This window comes from Falco rusticolus, chromosome 3, assembly GCF_015220075.1.
Source record: "Falco rusticolus isolate bFalRus1 chromosome 3, bFalRus1.pri, whole genome shotgun sequence".
Lineage (NCBI taxonomy): Eukaryota > Metazoa > Chordata > Aves > Falconiformes > Falconidae > Falco > Falco rusticolus.
In genome coordinates, this window is record NC_051189.1 from 102,639,219 (window position 1) to 102,654,793 (window position 15,575).

A 15,575-nucleotide genomic window follows, 5' to 3' on the forward strand; every position below is an offset into this window, starting at 1 on the left:
GTATTAAGTTGAAGGATGTGCAATAAATTCCTGTAGCCTGCAGATTAATGTTAGAGGCGGAAAGCAACCACTGAGAGTTCTTCACCATCTCACTAATGGTGATTAACCATTTCAGTTCCCTGCTAAGCTCTAGCAGCTGTTCAGGGTGCAGAGAGGGGTTAGCCCCATGAAAGGACTGTCACAAACAGAATTCCAGGTGCACTTTTGCTGGGCATGACTTAACGGCTAGGTCAGTATCTCCTAAAGACTGCATGTTATTTTTCAGTCTTCTCTCCTGCCCCTTCACACAGCTCTTCTGTGTGTTCTCATCTCTTTGCCCCCACCTTGTTACCGCAATTCTAGCCAGAGAAATGGCCAGCTCCCCGGGCACTGGCTCTGGAGAGGAGGGATGAGAATGGGTGGCGGTGGCTGGGTGATGAGGCTGCGAGCACAAACCCCGCTGGCCATGACTTGGCCCAGCTGAGGGTCTGCCAGCAATTAAAGGATTAAAGGTAGATGGTTCCTGCTGGAAGCATGTAAAAGCACTTTATTTTCCCCCACGAACCTTCTGTGACTCAGAGTGAAATGCTGCCGTACAGATGCAACTCTTCCAGCTGTGTGAACTAGAGGAATTCAGCATTTCACAAGAGTGCTCAGTATTTTAGGGAAATAGACTATACGTGAGTGCGGTAAATTGTTATGCATGTATTTTAATGTAATATAAACTGCTTTTGCCTCATTACCATGCTGTAATAATGGAGTCGTGACTTTCCCAAGAAAATAACAAGGTATGATTCAGCTGACCCTGGGAAATAGGCTTTTATAGTAAATTGGGAAAATAATGCTGGATTTCACAATACTATGTTACATAGTTATATCAGTGCAGTACAGTGTGATTTGTTCTTGGCTTTTGAAGGTAGATGTCTAGTAATATGATACTCTCCTTGTCAGCAAATGAACACGTTTCCACACAGACTCCAGATTAAATCCTTAAAAATGATAACATGGAGTTTGACGTCCATAGTTACTGCCTGATAAAATACAAGTAAATATGTTGTTTAAAGTATGCAGTAGACAAACATACAGGCAAAAGACTTCAGATATTATGGTGATACTGTTTGAGAAGAATATTAGCATTTACTGATCATTCCTATTATTGCTGCAGTTATTTTATAAAACAATTCTTTAATTACATGAATGCCAGAAGGGTAAACTCACAAAAAGGAAAAACACTTTACACATAACTTAGTGGGATAACAATGTTTAGAACCTATTTTAAAGAAACTATGACAGACATCTTTAATTCACCAGTCTGCCACAACAGGAAATGACTTCCTCTAATACGCAATGAAATAAATAAAGGTCAGATGGTTCATTTGTCTAAATTTACTTTGCACAGTCCTACCAGTAAAACAGGATGTTTTCTATTAACATTGCTCCAGGTTTCCTGGTAACAATAGCACCAAAATAAGGACCAGATTTTGTCTAGGTGAAATTCACTCCTTCTGCCTAAAGCCCTATGCCTAGAATCTGCAAAGAGAAAAGCTGAAGTAAGATGTGGAAGCTGCTTAATTTGCATGTAAGCACCAGGCTGTGATCCATACAAGCTTACAGGAGTTAGGTACTCAGCTTCTGCTCAAACTCAAGGGAGGCAAGCACCTTTGCTCTTAAAGCTTTTTTGAAAATTCCAGCCCTCTAAGACGCAACAGCCTCCCATTGTCTGCTCAGGGACAGCAGGTGTATATATATGTGTATATGAATAGTGCTTTGAGTATTCAAAATCTCTGCATGTCAAAAGAGGAGCATAGAGCCTGCAGCTTCTCGGCTGTGAGGCAGCAGCAGCCTTGCTGAGCCATGCTGCTTATGAGACAGGCTGCGGGCACTTCCCTGTACACCCCACCCGACTTGTGCCCTTCAGTGATCTTCATCTCAGCCAGAAAGACGAGGGGCTGTGAGTTAATTGCTGGCAAACTGAACCGTCTGGGGTTCAAGTGGGAGGAGGGGCTTTAAGCCAGCTGTGTGTGCACTGGATGTTCCACCTAACTGTGATGCAGTTTGTGTTGAGGTACGTTTTTTCTCTGGCTATTTTTTCCTGAAATGTGCAATTACAAAAATTAAAATATTTACATCATTACAAATGAAATTTCAGTGTCCACTTTTTCCGTCATAAAATGAAATATTCCTATGTGCAACAGGTGAATTATCATCCTTGGAGATCAGATACAAAACTGTTTTCAATACAGAGAACAATAAACTGATTACTACAGCTATATATTTTTTGATCAAGAAGTTTCCCTGTCTTCAGCGGCGATGCTTGTCCCGTAGCTCCCACATCAGCTGTGTGCCAGGCTTCACAGTAGTTGCTAACCAGTCGGATCCCGTTTGCAGTTGAACCATGCCATATTACTTTTTGAGGCCTGAAAGGTAATGTTTAGAAGTTATTTCCTGAGTCTCTTTTTGCTTCATTCAACTGCACACCTGTATATGTGGTGACCTGTATTTCTGCTTTCCTTCTGGTTGAAGCAAATGGTTGGTAGGGAAAGATGAAGACAGAAAGGAGAGGAAGAAAAGGAGAACTCCATCTGATAACCCATTCATAGGCTATCAGAAATGGAAAACAAAAATAGCATAAGGAAAGAGAGACATTTTTATTACATTTCTACTAGCCCAAGATGTTGCTACTTGTACTGCCTCGTAAAAAGAGGAGTCACATGCAACTCAAACAGCAATGTTAACTCACCAAGATGGATCAGTCATGATGTTCCTCCCATCAAAGGAGTATATTGGAACGTGAATGTTGAATTGTCCACCATTTCCATTAAATATAGATTCCCAGTTACTGAAAAGTGTTTCTCCCTGTTAAAATTTCAAAGGCACTTTTACAAACAAAACAAATTCCAAATCCACATCATACCTAACTGTTGTAGATTTATCTATACAGTTAAAATCTTATTTGCATTTCAGAAAGCTTATGATTCAGCTTTCACATTAGTTTCTGCATGATGCTCCTGAACAGACTTGTCTCATCCATCACCTCTATGCTAACAGCTCTCTGATCCACACCTCTGCCTCACAGTTGCTTCTCCGTTCTGTTGTCACTCCAGATACTCAGCTTGATTGTCTCCATTTCCACTGTCCTTTTCCTCCCAGCTGTCTAAGGGGCTGTTTGAAAAATTGCTTATAACTACTGTAGCTACAGAGAAAATATAATTTGTATTGGAACATCTGGTGAGGTCACAATTCTGTGAGAAGTGTTGCAAATGTTTAAGGCAGAAGCTTTGCATCAGGCTGCCTCTCAAACGCCTTTAGCGTTTTTCCCATCAAAGTCAAAACAATGAAACAGATCTTTACAAATTTGTCTCCAAGGCTCTGTACGTGCATGCACTTCAGAGCAGCATCCGTCCCGCACGTTCCAAGCATCGCACGTTATTCCTTTAGGTTTCTTTGGCTGTTTTTTTCTGGGAGCCAGCCAATGCTACAGAGACATGGTTTGTTTTCCTCAGTTTTAAAGTGTGTCTGTTTATGTCAGACCACAACATGACTCATGCTCTACACTCTCAGTTTCACTGGGGTAAATCCAGCATCACTCCTAAGCACGGAATTTGCCTTTATCTTTAGGAATCAGAAACCCAGGCATTTTAGCCTACTGTAGTCTGTGATCATACTGGAAGGTAGAACATAACAGGGATCTTAGAAATGAGGATGTGTTTTCCCTGCTGATACAAAAAACAATCCAGAAAGCCAGACATACTGTTGCTTTGTCAGCAGTCTGCTCCAAGTAGGCTATTCTTGTAGCTTTACTTCTACCATTAGCCTTAGGATACTGAAAAAAGCAGCCCTTGAAAATGCAAAAGAAACGTGAGACAGTCTGTATTTTCTACTTTACCACTACTTTTTTTGTTTCTTGAACCTGTCTGCAAAATATGAAGCAAAGCTGCTTCTTTATAAAATGCAGTTTGGGTTGAAACTTTCTGCTTTTGCCATTTTCCAACATTCTGGGGCACCTACAGCCTATCCTAATAGAACAAGCACTAAGTACTCATTTTTACCTTAAGATTGACTATCGGTAAGTGGTATCTGTCTGTTTTCCTGACAACTGTGGCCAGGTCTTGCAAATGTGATGAGAGGAAGGCTCTGTAGGTAGATGTCAGACCTGCTAGTTGGGCCTGTTGAAAGCACTGAAAATCTGCTCGCACGTCACCAGAAAATGGCAAGTTTAAAGCCACCAGATGCAGCTGGAGAAAAAATGAAGAAAAGTTTTAAGTTTATAACACTAGGAAGATATATATCAGAAACAAAGTAGACCCCCTCCTGCTGCCAGCACAAGAACTAGTATCTTCCATACAGGGTATGAAAGTTATTTGTTGCCATAACATTGCATTTCTTAATGCTGAGACCCATAGCAGAAACACCTGTTGATCTTTGAACATTGAGGAAACCATGAAGACTATATACTCCTAAAAAATAAAATTCTTTTAAAAGCAGCTAGTAATTTTAAACAGAAGTCTTGGAGTTATCACACTAACAAAATCCCAAATTCTACAAGCATGGAAATAGGTAGTAACAAGTGACCACATACTTTTTAAAATTTCACTGTTACCAAATGCAGGAAGTAGTATGCTTAATTCTAACAGTACAGATGCAAGAACTAAACTACATTTTTGTTCTTTGGGTTTTATTTTATTTTATTATTATATATATAACTCAGTTACCTTGCTTTCTTTGTCTAAATATTTTGGAGAGTATCTTAAATGAAGGCTTATGTTCTAAACTAAAACAAGCAGCACCATGAAGATAGAAAATATTGTAATGAATTCTTTAATGATTTAATTGTAACACTACTGTTACTTAAAAATTCGTGTGTTGCAGGCACAATCACTAAGCGAAGAAGTATTCCTAACTCAGATTTGTTTTTTTTTATTTTCTTTTTTCTTTGAGATGAGAAAAGGGCTAGGATGATGAAAACTGATGTGGAAGAAACAATCTAAATTTCTCTCTGAGGTGTCTAAACCAGGTAAAGAAGTGTATTTGTAAGTTTCTAAAGAAAAAAATCTGTGAATTTGAAGAGGAAATATCACAAATCCCCCCTCAATATGCAAACTGTCATGTTTCAAACCACAGCTATGCAGTCGCAGTACGGATCTCATACTTACTGCTGGTTTTCCATTGTTCATATTTGATGTTGGACTCAGTGCTGGAAGAGACTGAAACCCCTGTTATTTTAACACATGCAAACAGATATATTAAACATGTTACTCAGATCAGAATTTTAGACACTCAAAAAATTTCTACCTAAAGCAAACACTGAACTCTGGAGAATCTGAAACTGTCCTGCCTCTGAAAAATAAACCCAAACCATGTATCCAGAATACTTGATCTGCATATCACCAGTTTGGTGTGTCACATAAATATGTGCCTGAAAGCTGTCCTGGCCAGAGTTGCTTTGCTTGACCTGCGTGTACCCCTTCCACAGTGCCCTGCCAGAGCTGGCGCTGGATCGCACCTGCAGTCCTGCATGGGAGCAGCCTGCTCCTGGCAGGAGCAGAACACCAGGTCAGGAAAAGTAAAACCGAAAGGGTAAGGAGGATGTGAAACCAGAAAATGTAGGGGGCGGGAATATTTCTCAAGGCCTCGGTAATTCCCTCTCCTAAACAACTGGCATATGGAGACCAGGAGGCTGATGATCTTCAGAGCTGTTTCAGGGACAGCAAAGGTTTTTTTCTCTAGTTATGGTAAGTATGAGTAACAAGCTGCTGACTGTACCAGATGGGAAACTCATGTGGTGTCAGCTGGAGGCTGTGGACAACTTCTTGTAACATGAGGTCTAGACATTTTCCCAGTATGCTAAGTGCACTTCCCTCTGACCTAGTCTAAATTTTTTTTCGTTATTTCTAGCCATCTTCCTTCTCACTGCTCCTTCCTAGCACTCTCCTGCCCTTCCATTATCTTAGCAGTCAGATCAGTTAACCAGTCATCAATGATACAGTTCTCTATCCCCTTCGCCACTTCTTAGTTTTCATCGTCCTGTGATTTTTTTGGGACAAACAGCATGTTCACATGCAGGTTGGTACAATAACTTGCAGAATGGGGTCAGATACAAACTAACTATTGTGAATTTATAGACTGTCAGCACACTGAGTATAAGTTACAGGCAGGTGATGATGATGTACCCTGAATACAGGACTATAATCTTTTACAGATAACATGCTTTTCAGAAACACTTTTCTGAGTTTCCTTGAAAAGGGACTAGGGCTTGATATGACTGACCTTGGTATTACAAAACAAAATGCTTTTTTTTTTTGTAACCATTTGTAAAAAATGTTTTTTTTTTTGTAGGCAGCCTGCTTTGTTCTGTTTTTTGTAGATGCTGCTTGGTCTCTGTAGTGCTTGGAGCCTCTCAGGGTAATGGAAACAGATGACTGGCCAGTGTGAACCAATTTGCAAGCTTATGTAGTTGTAGGATGCTTATTTTGAACTGACAAGTCTCAGTGGAAAATTGTTGTACCTGCATCTTCTGTCAAGTGTATTGCCTGTCTTTGCATATTTAGACTCAGTTTTTCACAGTCCAATATTTTGTACTTACATAGCTTGATATGGCTGGAGGAGGAAGGCTGTCAGCAGGGATAGGAATTAATTCACCAAGCTGAAAGAACCCAAAAGGACAAGCTAACAAAACTGTATCACCAGGAGTTTCTGAACAAAATAAAGGAATCTTTCACCCATGCTTTCCCACCCACATAAAAAAAAATCTGCAACAACTGTATTTTGAATTGGAAATTATTAGGATGTAGTGCAATAGTACCTGCAATTTTCTCCATCCATTTCGAACACGGATAAAAACCTCACTGGTTTCACTCAAATAGATTAGCGTACCTTCTGCTACCAAATGAACTTTTTCCAACATACCCTCAATGTTTTGGAATGTTGTAACCTGTCAAGTAGGAAAATGAAACACACTTCATCAGACACACAAAACATTTTGCAAGTTAAATTGTTAAACTGTCATTTGAACACATAAATATCAAGGCTTCTTAAGTCAGTTTTACATCATTTCATGCAAAAAGCTTCAGTAACATAAATATCTTGCTACTTTGGCATACTGGCATGATCATTCTGTGTATTGTAGTAGAATGACACCAACAGTTGATTTTGTACAGAGTGAAGATCATCACACCTCTACAGTTTAGTGTACTAGATCAAAATAGCAGAATTCAGAAGAGATTTGATAAGGCCTATAAATATCATACAATTCTAGATAAATTTGATTCTATTATATTTTTCTTAGTATCATTGTGATGTCTTTTCTTTAAGGATGTTTTCTTCCATACTTTTCTTTATGTTTCCAGATGCCTCTAGTTTACACAGCAAGTATTTTTCAATTTCTCTTTTATGGATCATCAGGAGGCTTAAACTGATGTCTGTCAGATACAGACATTGCCCCTATTACCTCTGTCACCTGAAGACAAGAACACGGTCCTCTCTAAGAAGAGCTCTACACTCTGCTTGACAACTGCATTTAGTGTAAAATCAGGGGCAAGTTTCTTGCAAATGTCATGTCTTGACACTGAAGTGTCATTTCTTTCTTATTTCTTCAGTGTCAGAAGGCATATTCATGCTTTATGAATCACACAGACCCTGCTATATGTTTGCATACTGGTTTTTAATGTTGGTTTTGACCTATCCGAGACAGTGGCTCCCAGCCCGTAATAGTCTTCTACCTTGGGGCACCAGTCTTTGAACAACTGTTCCTCTCCCAATCTGTAGTCATTGTCAGGTCCTGCATCTCCATGAGAAGAGGTAGTTAGCAGAGGTGTCCCAGCACTATCAAAACTGGCCAGCTGCAACAAGGCTTTCACCATCACATCCCAGGTTAACTTCAATAAGTATTTGCCACGCCTTGCCCCAGGACAGCCACCAATCTGTCACAAAGTTTCAAAAGTTCATCTACTGTCTGTGCTGTTTCTTCATCCTCTTCAGGCCAGTCCACTCTACTTCCTGCCTCTGCATTCTTCCTTCTCCTCTTCCAGGCAGCCTCTCCTCATCCAAGCCCCCTTTTTCTCCCAGGGTCTCTCCTACCTCCAGGGTGCTCTCTCTCCTCCCTCTGCTTCTTCCAGGTCTCTCTTCACCCAGTGCTCCTCTTCCATCCCCCTTAGAGCTATTTAACTACTCAGCAGGAACCAGCCACAGCTGCACCTTATCCATGTCAGCCAACCCACCGCCCCAAACAAGCCCACAGCTGTATATTATCAATGTTAATTAACCTTCCTTCATTCCTCTATAATTTCTCTACATAGAGGTATGACACTATAGTGGGAAGGCACTAAGAAATTTACACTCAGGTTCTTGTTAGTCTATTTGATGTGATGTAAATGATCTGAAAGTCTGCTTGTTTATTGGTGCATTCTCAAATGATTGCCCCAGATATCCAGCCAATTTCTTTTCTATCGTAATGTGAGAACATGGAAAAGGAAAAAAATTGTCACAACCCCCCTGTGCTAGCTCGAATCTCCTTTTTTTTCAGAAACTACAAATATTTAATTTAGAAATTAACAAGACAGAAGTCTTAGCTTGCTTTTTTACCACATAGATATCTGGGATACAATTCTGATTTGACTCACACAGTAAGAAAAGGAAACGAATTTATATGTGTTCTCTGGCACAACAATTTTTAGACTTGCTAGGGAAATGTAGTTTTCTTCTTAGAATCAAATGACCTATATTACTGAGCTTTAATACAGTAATGTAATGTGTTTTTTTCACTGAAGCTGGGCATTCAGTAGTTATTCTGGTATCTCAGCATGTTAAGTTGGCACACTCTTTCAGAGAGATTGCTTTCAACATGGAATATGCACCTTTTCATTACTTTAGCATGCCATCAATCTGCATTTGTTTGAATAGGCTGTTGCTAACAAAGCAACGGACAGGCTTCTCCTGTTGTCACTTTTACCAGCTATATGGATTCCCTGCCGAAAAATCATGAGGTTCAGAAAACTAGAAAACATTCTAATAAACAAAAACATAAGATGGAGCTTTCCTCCCTTCCTCAGTGCTACCAATGACCACGGAAAGATTTGAAGCAAGGTTTTAATGGCAAACTTCCTTGTTTTGCTGTCTTACCAGATTCCTGCTTGCAGGTGACCCTGGCTCTCCAGGAGGACCTGGTGGCCCAGGCATTGCAGCTGCTAAAATAAAACAAGCATACAATACATGTTGAAGGTCATCTTTTTTGACATAGAAGGTGAGTGACACAAAGAAAGGACTTAGCAGTGGTATCTAGGAGTAGTGGGAGCTATAAATAGCCATAGGCCTTACATAGTCAAGTTCTGAATAGCTGTGTTCAAACCAACTACAGAAAATGTGTTCTAAGGATTTTTTTAAAAAGCAATGGTGAAACAGCCTTTTCTCTGCTGTTTGGGAGCTTAAGGTCAACAGATTGCAATCTGTTGCAGATGCTCTGCAAATGAAGAACCAGATCCACTTAAACTGACCAGAATGCTCTTCTACTAGCTGCTAATGGTGTGCATGTGGAAGAGGAAGAACTTTTAGCTCCTGCTCATATAGGGTTTGAGGGAGTCATTACAACTTCTACTCTAAAAGTAAACAAAAATAAACTTTTCCTTAAATAAAAAAATCACAAGTGTAAGATCAGCTGATATTTCAAAGTAACAAAGAATTCTCCAGTGGTATGAACTTGAACTTCTAAGACTGAAGTCCACAACATCTAGTGCCTAGTACCTGTCTCTACTTCAAAGCTGAACTTCTTCACCTTGAGTTAAGCCCCTGTTTTCTGCAGTAAAAGCTCCTTTATTTTAGTGAAGGAAAGAAGGAAAGATATGGAAGACTGAAAGCAAGCATCTCTTGCAAATGCATAGCATGATAATGGAACTTTGAAGCCATTTAGAAGAAAGAGCTTCTACATGTGGACCTTGCTGAGCATCTTGGTGTGTCCCAGCAAGGCTCTGTAGCTGAGATCTGGGCAAATCTTGCATTAACTGTAAGTGAAAATTCCTTCTGTAGGGGAGAAGAAAGTTGTAAAGTAGGGGCAACAAAACATGTTCAGCGGTATCCAGGAGGGTACACTGGTATACTGCTGGGAGGGAATGTAAAACTCAGTCAGAACTCTGACTGAGAACTGAAAGGCATGATGAGAGCTAGGATGACATGGAAGAAAGAGATCTAACAGCTGATGGATAGCTGTCGAACTACCTGACCATTGGGAAGTCTAGCATGTCCTAGCATGCTGGTGAATCTGGAGTACGAAGCATGCACAGGGAACTGCAAGGTTCAGCTCCTAACCGCTCCCCAGTTCCTACCTTGCTGGGCACTTCAAAATGGCATTCAGCTGCTCTTAGCTATTCCACACAGTGCTATAATCCCAAACAGGGACAGAATTGCTCTTCAAAACTGAAGGAGAAATGGAGGAATGGAGGAATAGCATCTGAAACCACCCTCTGCAGAAATTTTGGTGAGCACATCTGCTAGCCCTCCCCACAATAACCAAAATCCACTCCTCCACAGTTTGCTGGATATAGCAACTAGACAGACTGGAGGAGAGTAACAGAAGATAAGCTAAAGGAACATACCTTCTGCCTTTAGAATTTTCAGAGGAAGCAGGATCACAGTGATCTTCAGTGAAAGCAGAGCAATAGATTCCCCTCCACCCCCACAAATACATTCAGTGAAGAAAAAGTATTGACTACCTTCTCTTTTATTGTATCTTTCTACTCCGAAGTATTTGATAGTAAGACACTTTTTTAAAATATAGTTTGAACCATTGAAGACTCAGTAAAGGCTACCCCTGAGAGCACTGCTGCATTCTACAGCTTGCTTTTTACTGATCTGTAAGTCTTGAATTAGGAAGGTCCAGTTATATACCAAGAAAGCAAGTTCTAATGTTCAAAAATATTTGGTTTTGTGAAACCTGGAGGATCCTTGAAATCACATTTTACAAATCCAAGAATCTATGCTCTGAAGCATTTGCAAGGATCCTGCAGAGCAGTTCCTTCATGCCAATGGTGGGTGAAAGGGGTTCAGTTTTCAGGAGTGCTCAGTTATTTATCTGCAGATAAGCTATTCCTCTTTCTCCATATTACAGTAAGTAAGAACTTTAACAGGTAACTGTGCCTTCAAGATAGGAAATAAATAAACATCTGTGTTCATAACATTTAATAAAATGGACATCCGTCAGCGTGCTGCCTAAAGGAGCTTTATACAAATCAAAGAGGAAAATGTGTGAGAGGATGATGAAGAGTAATGGCAGAGAGGATAAGCAGAAGTATAGGGATGGAGTACTAATAATAATTTGTTTTGTCTGACTGGATCTCTTAGCAAATATTCAGAAGTGCTTAATATAAATTATACAGGAAAAGGCCTGAAGGCCTTTATGGACTTTATGTATGCTGCGGATCTGTCCATATTATGATGATCAGGAGCTAATTCAGGTACACGTCTATGTCCCAACATTGAACATACTAAGGATTTCTCCTTTCTGAAATATTCTTCAGAGGATGAACTCTTCTGATAGATACTCAATTAATTATATTTACTGGATGACAGATTGGAAGCCTCATCTTGTCCCTGGGCAGCCATATAAACCAGTCTGACCAAGTTCAAGAAACACCTGGAAATAACAAATTGGAGGCTGCTCCCCAAACTAGCATACTGGAGGCACAGGTCTTGTGGGAAAACAGACTGATCCTTGTCCTCGGAAATGGAAATCTGTAATAGCTAGACCTGCCCAAATTTTAAGCAGTACAGATTTGCATGGTAGCCTCTCTATTCGGCTAACAACTCCCTTTCTGTTAGTACGTCATCTTCAGCTGCAACTAAGGAATGCTTTCCCTGGCTGGATTCCCGTGCTGGTCACAGTTCCCAGAAGGAGGAGTCCCAGTCACTCACTCAGGCAGGCCTGCTGAGTAGAGGGGCCCAGGACCCCATCCACCAGAGCCTAGTATAAGGGGTGGACATTAACAGTATGACGCTTGTCACTAGAGGTCCTGTAACCCAAGAGGAGTCAAAAGCATGACTGTCTTTAACTGTGACACTTGTTTTATAGCCACCTATTCCTTTTGATGCAAGTTTGAGATCATACACCTGAAGCTCCAGTGCTACCTGGTTTGCAGGGTTCCTCCCCTCATGTGACTATCTGTGGCGCATTCTACTCCTTTTCTAATCCAGTAAGTTGAAAATATTTAGAGGTACAGTAACCAACCCTCCCAAAGTTTTGTTTCTATCTGTCATTTGCATAACAACTAGTTTTTAGAAGCAGTTCTCTAGCAGTTTCATTCTAGACCTAAAATCTACTGTGGGTACTGCCTTTATATCATAGAATCACAGAACCATTCAGATTGGAAAAGACCTTTAAGATCATCAAGTCCAACTGTTAACCCAGCAATTCCAGGTCCATCACTAAACCATGTCTCTAAGCACCACATCTACACGTTTTTTAAACACCCCCAGGGATGGTGACACCACCACCTCCCTGGGCAGCCTGTTCTAACGCTTGACAACCCTTTTGGTGAAGAAATTTTCCGCAATATCCAATCTAAACCTCCCCTGGCACAACTTGAGGCCATTTCCTCTTACCCTATCACTTCTTACTTGGGAAAAAGAGACCAACCCCCACCTCACTAAAACCTCCTTTCAGGCAGTTGTGACGAGCGATCGGGTCCCCCCCCCGAGCCCCCTCCTCTCCAGTTCCCCCTGCCTCCCCCCTCAGCCTGTGCCCCAGCCCCTTCCCCAGCCCCTGCCCGGCTCTGGACACGCTCCAGCCCCTCAGCGTCCCTCTGGCAGCGAGGGGCCCAGAGCTGAGCCCAGGGCTCCAGGGGCGGCCCCGACAGGGCCCGGCGCGGGGGGACGGGCACTGCCCCGACCCTGCTGGCCACGCCGTTTCAGACACCAGCCAGGGCGCCGCTGGCCTCCTTGGCCACCTGGGCATGCTGGGGGCTCATGTTAAGTGGCTTTGACCAGCCTCCCAGGACCTTTCCCAGTGGGCCCTTCCCAGCCTCCTGCCCCCAGCCCGCAGCTGCCGGGGGCTGGTGTGACCCCCGGGCAGGACCCGGCATTGAGCCTTGTTGAACCCCATACAATTGGGCTTTGTCCCACTCATCCAGCCTCTCCAGAGCCCTCTGCAGAGCCTTCCTGACCTGCAGCAGATCAGCACTCCCCCCAGCTTGGTGTCATCTGCAGCTTGCTGAGGGTGTCTCGATGCCCTCATCCCAATTATCAATAAGGGTATTAAATAGGACTGGTCCCAATGCTGAGCCCTGGGGAACACCACTTGTGACTGGCTACCAGTTGGATGTAGTTCCATTCACCACAAGAAGAGCATCTTGGCCCACAATTTAGGCAACTGCTCAATTTGATAGCTTTACAAAGCTCTTAAGGCAACCTGTTGCATAGACTTCCTCCCAGCCACAGCTGCAGTAAGATTCTTCACGCAGTAGTGCACCCATGGCACTAGACAGTGAAAACATTTTTGCAGAGAAATTGTCCCTTTTGTGCTCCCAGTTCCAACTCACCACCTAGGAGAAATTGGTAGAGGGCAGGAGGGGAGAGGGGAGCAACGTGCCTGAGGTGTGCAGGGTGGGTGGGCAGATGGAAGAACAGGTGGAAGCGGCAGGAGGGCAGTGGCAGTGTGTGTGTGGGTATAAGCACATGCTGGAACACTTGCATATTCAGCGAAAAGCAAAATCACATCCTCTCACCTGAGCCATATATTGCAGGGGGGCCTGGTGGGCCTGGTGGGCCAGGTGGGCCAGGAGGTCCAATTTTTCCATAACCTGGTAAGCCAGGTAGGCCAGGTAACCCCGGTGGTCCTCTGGGTCCAACAACTGAATCCCCTTTTGGTCCCTATCAGTGATTAAAAGTACTTCTTTGAATGTATCAGTTTCACTGCTGTAGAGTCTTCACCTCTGGTGGCAACATTTTCTGAAGGTCTGCTACTGCACCAGAGGGGCATGCATATTAATGGAAAATTAAAAACTTGACCATGTACTAAACTAAATTCAAGAATTTAAATTTCAGAAAGCTTTTTGAAAGTTCTTGCACCTATTCCTGAGTAGCTGATGCTTGCAAAACTCTCAACAGTACTCTCAAAGTCCTGGATCCCAACTTTGCTTGTGCTAAAACTACTTGCTTTGATGTGCTTATAAGAATTTGTCAGAAGGTGGAAAGCTGTAACATAAAGTGTGTCCATGCAGGGTGTATGTCTCATGACAAATGTTGGTTTTCCCTCCTGTGATCAAATGTCAGCTCCTATCCCTTAAGCTCTCCAGATGCCAGTCTTCCGGATCAAAAAGGCTCCAACTCTCCACATTTCCAGTTTAGCAGTGTGTCCTGAGCCTGAATGAGGAACCCTTTGCTCAAGATGGCCTGCATACATGGAACAGTTTTTGAACCCCAGACTAGGATAGTTCAGCTGCACCATCCAACTCCTTGCCAGTGTAACAGTTTCTAAATGGGGAGATTCTAAATTCTCAGCAACGTGGAATAGTGCCAGGGAGATTTTTGAAGGTGGGTTTGCTAATCTGACACTTTTCCCTCAGCTGTGACCCACCCATTCATGTTTCTCAGCACAGAATATGACAACAGAGTAATGCAATGCACACATTTGTTGCCAGATCCCAGGGATAAACTAGTTTCCAAAAAATTAGTGCATTTCATTCCAAAGCAGCTGTGGTGGCAATTACTAGAAGGTAAAACAACTAGGTAAAGATTAGACAGTGGCTGAATTTTATATGAATGTTCCAGACAGGTACACACTGGACTTTTCATTCATGTTTTTGGATTACTGAAATATAAAATAAGATTAATTATTTAGATGGCAAATAATTTTCAAATCAGCCTCTAACTTTATATAGCCTATTTTGGCATTTATGGGCATGTTAAGTAGTAGTGTCACAAGTTATGTGTACTGCCTTCATTTCCAATGATGTAATAGCACAAATCTACATACTGATGTAGCTGTATTAAGACAGCTGAGCATAACATTACATCAATTTTTCATAGTAAATCAATTTTGTGCACAACAGTGAAGTGTCTGTGTTTATGCCTAACACAACTGTTTCATATTCACCTAATGGTTAGCATGAGGTTTTATATAGATCTTAGCATCAGCTTGATGTTTGCCTTTTTAGTGCCTTCTAAATTAAAACAATGGGTACCCACAGCTATTCCTATACTACAATTTGTGTGACTTACAACTAATCCTGGTCTTCCAGGTGGTCCAGGGGGTCCTGTCAGAAAAAAACCTCCATTTGGTTCTCCTTTTTCTCCTTTTACACCAGTGACTCCATTGTCTCCTTTTTCACCCTTTAAAGAAAATGTATTTTAAAACATTGAGCTGAAGTGAGATCAGAACTCCATGCACTGATGTTTTAAAGTTATATGAAATCTCTGAGCTTAATAAAGAAAAGCCACTGCTTAAAATCTTTTGGGCATCACTTCCTTCTTCAGTGATAAGGGATAGAAAGGAATGCTCTCTCTATCAAGGGTGTCTTAGGGTAGGAGCTGGGGGAGGTGGAGTTAGGTGGAGGCAGAGAAAATGCCTCTTGCTGTTTCCTGCTATTCTATCCAGCAAAACCTTGCTCTGTGCT

The 15,575-nt window shown here is 41.8% G+C and overlaps 1 protein-coding gene across 6 annotated transcripts in view; it reads right to left on the reverse strand.

Moving 5' to 3' along the window:
• Positions 1-499: 499 nt before the first annotated feature.
• LOC119144723 (collagen alpha-1(XV) chain-like) overlaps positions 500-15,575 on the reverse strand; it is a 136,796-nt gene continuing 121,720 nt past the window's right edge. For 5 of the 6 annotated variants that reach the window (XM_037380424.1, XM_037380426.1, XM_037380423.1 and 2 more), the window contains exons 34-42: positions 15,181-15,291; positions 13,686-13,830; positions 9,097-9,161; positions 6,782-6,910; positions 6,563-6,622; positions 5,133-5,192; positions 4,029-4,214; positions 2,720-2,835; positions 500-2,396 (exon numbers count right to left, since the gene is read on the reverse strand). In XM_037380424.1, coding sequence (XP_037236321.1) covers positions 2,183-2,396; positions 2,720-2,835; positions 4,029-4,214; positions 5,133-5,192; positions 6,563-6,622; positions 6,782-6,910; positions 9,097-9,161; positions 13,686-13,830; positions 15,181-15,291 — 1,086 coding nt within the window. In that variant the 3' untranslated portion in view covers positions 500-2,182. The remainder of the gene's footprint in view (positions 2,397-2,719; positions 2,836-4,028; positions 4,215-5,132; positions 5,193-6,562; positions 6,623-6,781; positions 6,911-9,096; positions 9,162-13,685; positions 13,831-15,180; positions 15,292-15,575) is intronic. The other variant, XM_037380425.1, reaches the window with a different exon arrangement.